The following is a 5,970-nucleotide window of genomic DNA, read 5'->3' as shown; positions in this document are numbered from 1 at the left end:
CCATTGTTGTTCAGATTCAGCCTTCTAAGGAGGATGTGGTAAATGTGTCTGTGCCACTCGAGTTTGAAGCACCGCCTGCAAAGGTGCCAAAACCGATAAAGTTGAGTTTGGGATTCCAAAGGCACCCGCACCGTTTGAAGTTGTTGTGTTACCTCCAAGGGTGCCCATTCCGGTTTCTATGAATGACATGATCCCATTCAAGTCGAAAGCCATACCTTGGGATTACACAACTGAGGCTAGAAGGAAAGGGAAGACACATACCGGAGAAGTGGTCGCCGCACAGGGCATGACTAGAACAGGCAGGGTATACACCCCAGAACATTTAGCTGAGTCCAACAAGCAAGACTCTGGACGTCCTTTCGAAACTGGGCCCGATGACCTTTGGAGAAAGATACAGGCCAAAGAGTACTCAGTCGTTGAACAACTGAACAAAACACCGGCACAGATTTCTATCTTGGCCCTTCTGCAAAGCTCTGAGACACATAAAAATGCCTTAATGAAGATACTGAGTGAAGCTTATGTTCCCAGCAACATAACAGGAAGCGAAATGGCGAATATGGTGGGACAGGTGTTGGAAAGCCACAAGATCACCTTCCACGAGGATGAATTACCACCAGAAGGGCTTGGTCACAACAAAGCATTGCACATCACTGCGCAATGCGAGGATCACTTTATCACCAGGATTTTAGTCGACGGGGGATCCAGCCTCAACATTTGTCCATTGATAACTCTCAGGACATTGGGTAAGGGATTGCACGAGGTCAAAGACGGGGCTATCAGTGTCAAAGCTTTTGATGGATCTCAGAGGTCCACCATTGGAGAAATTAGCCTATGCCTACAAATGGGACCCACCTGGTTTGATGTCGAGTTCCAAGTCATTGACATACTAACATCCTACAATTTATTGCTGTGACGACCCTGGATCCACGCCGTTGGGGCTGTAGCATCAACTTTTCATCAAGCTGTAAAATTTGAATGGAATCATCAGGAAGTAATCATTCATGGCGACGGTAGCAACCCTATATACAGTCGCCAAACCATTCCGATGATCGGAGGCAGAAGAAGGATAGGAGGAGAAACGTACCACCACATCGAGCGGGTCAATGCTGTAGACAAAGACAAGTGGTGGGATAGCAAGATCGAAAGCATCCTGAATTGGAGCGGGTATGAACCCGGAAAAGGACTTGGCAAGAACCTGTAGGGTATCACCAAACCTATCAAGCTGAAGAAGCACGGTACCACTTTTGGCCTAGGGTATGATTACACTTGGGAGGAGTTCAACCACTGGTCACCTCCATGGCGCGGACCATACTATCCGCTGGAGCACCCTATACCGCAGTTGGAGCAGACTTTTTAGCCACCCGACACCTTGTACGAATCAGAGGAAGACGAGGCACTAGCAGCAATAAAGAACCTATTTCTGGAAGATGATATAGATTGTTGTGTTATCTTCGAGGAGGAAGGGGAGGAAGGCCCTTCCATTCAAGCCATGAACCGAGGGGAGCGCCTCACCCAATTGGTCGGTCAGGACCACCAGTGCCCGGACATCTTCGGGGTAGCAAGGCTGAACGAGCATCATGCATCGCATCTTTATTTTCTTAGTTGCTTTTCCTTTCTGCATTGTCTTTACTTTCCAAAAGAGCTCTGACGTCTCGAACGATTATGAATTTCAATCAAAGCATTTCAAATCCATTATATATTTCGCTCTTATTATTTTCCTATCATTCACTTTATTTTACACAGCATTACTATTACATATCTTGATGATGAACCGACGATTGTAACTTGCAACGAGGCAATGCAACAAATGGATATAGATTCAGAAAATACTAGAAGTGATTGTCAGAGAGGTCGAGAACTTTGAGGAAAGACCCAAGTCTAACTTAGACGAAACCGGTGTTGTTAATTTGGGAGACGCAGAGAATGTCAAGGAAATACGTATCAGCATACGTTTGTTGCCATCGGAAAAGAAAGAGTACACAGAGTTCTTAAAAGAGTATGAGGATATCTTTGCCTGGTCATATGATGATATGACTGGCCTCAGCACATCCATTGTGGCTCACAAGTTGCCAATAGATCCTACATGTCCAACGGTAAAGCAGAAGCTCAGGAAGTTCAAGCCAGACATGAGTTTGAAGATTAAAGAAGAGGTTACCAAACAAGTCAAAGCCAGGATTCTCAGAGTAGTAGAGTATCCAACATGGTTGGCCAACACCGTGCCGGTGCCAAAGAAAGATGGGAAAGTTAGAGTCTGTGTCGACTACCAGGATCTCAACCGGGCTAGTCCCAAGGACGACTTCCCTTTGCCAAATATACACATATTGATTGACAACTGCGCCAAACATGAGCTGCAGTCATTTGTCGATTGTTTTGCTGGATACCATCAGAAATGGATGGAGAAGTCTGGCCGAAGCCGATCAACTCAGACGCAGCAGAGAGATACTACATTTGATCGCATACTTTTCTTTATGACGTAATTTGAACTATTCCTGACCTGATTCCCATTTAAGAGGGGATACGTAGGCAGCCTTATGGGTTCGGTCACATTTTTAATAAAAAATCCATTTTCCCCGCTATTGGAACTGGGGCAGAATTTTGAGGAGGATCCTCAAAATTCCGAAGTCAGTTTGTCGGCTTTCGCATCAATATCAACCCAGTAAACTGGGGCAGAATTTTGAGGAGGAATCAACCTGCTTTTAGTTATTCAGCACAACCGTCAGCAGCGCCAGCCCAGTGAACTGGGGTAGGATTTTGAAGAGGACCCTCAAAATTTCGGAGCAAGCAATATTACCGTGTCTTGAACCACATTGCAGTTGTTGGTTCATCCAAAATAAAATCATTTTTTTTAAAATATATATACTTACATTCCATTTACTGAATCATGCATAAACATCATTTGCATTACCGTCATTCAGCAATGCTACCCCAATGATACGTAACGTCAGGAGCCAAGGGATACGAACTAACCTTCCCCCTCTACAGAACTCACAATTTTTCTTTGGATGTAGGAACTCAGATCACAATGCAAAACGAATTTACTCTTCAAAGTCGAAACCCTCAAAACAATCACTCAACTCACAAAGGTCTACTATCTACACCCAACATTCCCCAGCAGTCATGATATCGCAACCGCCTATCAGCTAAGAAAATTACTACTATTTGCTCCTTTACATTCCTGCACTGCATAAGGCTACTTTCTGCCTTTCGAGACTAAACTCTGTCTCCATCCGCATTTTGCATAAGGATACTTTTCTACCTTCCGAGGTTAAGCTCTACCTCCATCCTGCATAAGGCTACTTATCTGCCTTTCAAAACTAAGTTCTGTCTCCATCTGCATTGTGCATAAGGCTACTCTCTACCTTTCGAGGTTAAGCTCTACCTCCACATTGCATAAGGCTATTTATCTGCCTTTCGAGACTAAGCTCTGTCTCCATATGCATTTTGCATAAGGCTACTCTCTGCCTTTCGAGGTTAAACTCTACCTCCATATTGCATAAGGCTATCTATCTGCCTTCCGAGACTAAGCTCTGTCTCCATCCATATTGCATAAGGCTATTCTCTGCCTTTCGAGGTTAAGCTCTACCTCCATATTGCATAAGGCTATCTATCTGCCTTCCGAGACTAAGCTATGTCTCTATCTATATTTTGCATAAGGCTATTCTCTGCCTTTCGAGGTTAAGCTCTACCTCCATCCTGCATAAGGCTATCTATCTGCCTTTCGAGACTAAGCTCTGTCTCCATCCTGCATGGCTGAAATATCACCACTTTATTTAAATTCTTGCATGGCTGAAATATCGCCACCTGCATTCAAATTCACGCGTTGGCTGAAAAATTGCCACTCTTTGCATTCATTCGGCTGAAAGATTGCCACCTTCTCATGGGATGAAAAATTTCCAACTTATTCAAAGGCGTCATAGTTCGGAGGCACCATCTGCATAGCCTGAGAACACCATTTCATGGCCTGCGAATCTTTATTTTATGCTCTTCATGGCCCAGGACATCATAGTCTGAGGACGTCATCCTAACCGTCCAAAGACAACATTCATGGTCCAACGGGAATTTGCATCATTTTTAAATTATGCACAATATGCGCATCTGCTCATCTACAGGTACACCAACTAGCGAATGACCGTCTCAGCAGAAGCGATCCCGCCCCGGTTCTCCGTAATCTATTCGACTCCAAACACCTTTTAAATCTGACCATCGCGTCCGTCTTTTCAAATCTCCATCGACACATTCCGTCAATAGTTCCTGAACTACATGTGGCCTGATTCCTGTGAAACTAGGGATATGTAGGCAGCTCAAAAACCAAAGCGCGGCCAAAGTTCTTTTTCAATCTCCGTTTCCGGTCAAAATTGGCCATCTTGTCTTACCCGACAACTCTTTCATCCTCCTCGGGTAAAGAGGGGCAGCTGTTGATATCCAATTTTTCCCTATGTATTTTATACCCAAAATATTTTCAAAATAGTATATATGTGCATATATAAGCACACCCAAGAGTTTTGGTATTTTTTGTGATTTTTAAACCAATTTACTGCCTATTTTAATACCACAAAATCCAATAACTATTCTAAAAAATTATCATTTTTGATGAATAACTTATTTAATTCTCATATTTACACCAAAATATAATTAACGTGATTTTTGCATATTTTTACCAATTTATTTGGCATTTTTAAAGCTAAATTGCATATAATTGCAGTTATAGCCTATTTTGTAATTAATAGCATTTTATAACACTAAAATTTACTACAATATTTTTAAACTAATATTTATATAATATTTTCCTACCTAGTATTTTTAATTTGCTTTTAAAATCGTTTTTACTATTTTTATAAAATAGAAAGGGGAAAAGTGGCTATTTAAAACCTAGCCCCAGTTGCATTTCAATTACAGCCCAAATTGCACTCCAATTCGACCCAATTTCAATTGAGACCCGACCCACACCCCATTTGGATACCCGGTCCAGTTTTGTTTTGATCTGAGCCGTTGATCAAACGAGATCAACGGCCCAGATTAATTTGCCTAAAATAAATCCTAAGGCTACCCCCGACCCCTCATTTCTCAGAGATCGGTCTCTATCTCTATCTCACTCTCTCTCTAACCGATGCTCTCCTTTCTCTCTAGAACCTTGTGGTTCGCTCCTCCTTCTCCAACGAGCTTTATCGCCTCTCCGGCCATGCTCTGTCCTCACTTCTCTCGACCTCTAGCCACCATGGATCCTGTATCGTTGCTTCTCTCCAAGGTTTGAAACCCCAGAAGCCTCCACCATGAAGATGGTCGTTGAAGCCTCGGCGGGGGTCCGATTCCGGCCTTTCTCCGATGATTTTGGTTCGATGATGCTAAAGACACCATTATCTTTGAGCTTCACGGCCAGGTTTCTCTTACCCCTCTCACTGGTTTCTTATGAAACCCTAATCTTAACCCAAACCCCTCAAATCTCTGATTTTTTTTAACGATTTTAACTTGTACCTTTATGTTTTGCACTATTTTCTATTCGATCTTTACGATTACTCCAGTTTTAAACAATTTTGTTCCCTTTTTGAAACTAGAGCTTCTGACCCCTTTTCGAAATCACTTTATTTTTTATTTTGAGTACTAATTTGTGATTCTCAGTACTATTTTCTAAACATTTTTTGCTTAAGTCTGATGAAACCCTAACTTTGTCTGCTTGTGTTTGCGTTATTTGTTTGTCTTGTGTTCTTCTGGGTTCTTCTCCGATTTCTATGCTCCTTGCATTGATTTTGTTGTCAGTGTTTCATTCCCATACCATTCTGCGTTCTTCACTTAAAGTTTCTCTTATTGCTTGCATGGTGATTTTTATACTGATTCTTCGAACCCTCTTTGAGACTGTGATACTTGCTTTCAAATGGTGATTCCGCGTATTTTCCTATAATTTGAATTTCTTCCTTAATTTATGGGATACTTTCCTCAATTAATACTGATTTCCTAAGGTTTTCAATCTCGATC

The 5,970-nt window shown here is 42.2% G+C and overlaps 1 protein-coding gene across 1 annotated transcript; it reads left to right on the top strand.

Moving 5' to 3' along the window:
- Positions 1 to 547: 547 nt before the first annotated feature.
- LOC138879860 (uncharacterized) lies at positions 548 to 2,477 on the top strand. Its single transcript, XM_070159500.1, has 3 exons — positions 548 to 874; positions 1,818 to 2,249; positions 2,355 to 2,477. The coding sequence occupies exons 1-3, from the start codon at positions 548 to 550 to the stop codon at positions 2,475 to 2,477; spliced, it is 882 nt and encodes a 293-aa protein (XP_070015601.1).
- The last annotated feature ends 3,493 nt before the right edge of the window (positions 2,478 to 5,970 follow it).

The sequence above is a fragment of the Nicotiana sylvestris genome, chromosome 10, assembly GCF_000393655.2.
Source record: "Nicotiana sylvestris chromosome 10, ASM39365v2, whole genome shotgun sequence".
Classification (NCBI taxonomy): domain Eukaryota; kingdom Viridiplantae; phylum Streptophyta; class Magnoliopsida; order Solanales; family Solanaceae; genus Nicotiana; species Nicotiana sylvestris.
The sequence above is the reverse complement of the archived record's forward strand: the minus strand, read 5'-3'. Positions and strand labels throughout refer to the sequence as shown.

Bases quoted from the DNA above. Each gene is read 5' to 3' on its own strand.
- LOC138879860 (XM_070159500.1), top strand. From the start codon at position 548: ATGGCGAATATGGTGGGACAGGTGTTGGAAAGCCACAAGATCACCTTC. The intron at 875-1,817 runs GTCATTGACATA...AAATGGATATAG, and splicing joins GGTTTGATGTCGAGTTCCAA to ATTCAGAAAATACTAGAAGT. The intron at 2,250-2,354 runs GTCTGTGTCGAC...CATGAGCTGCAG, and splicing joins AGAAAGATGGGAAAGTTAGA to TCATTTGTCGATTGTTTTGC.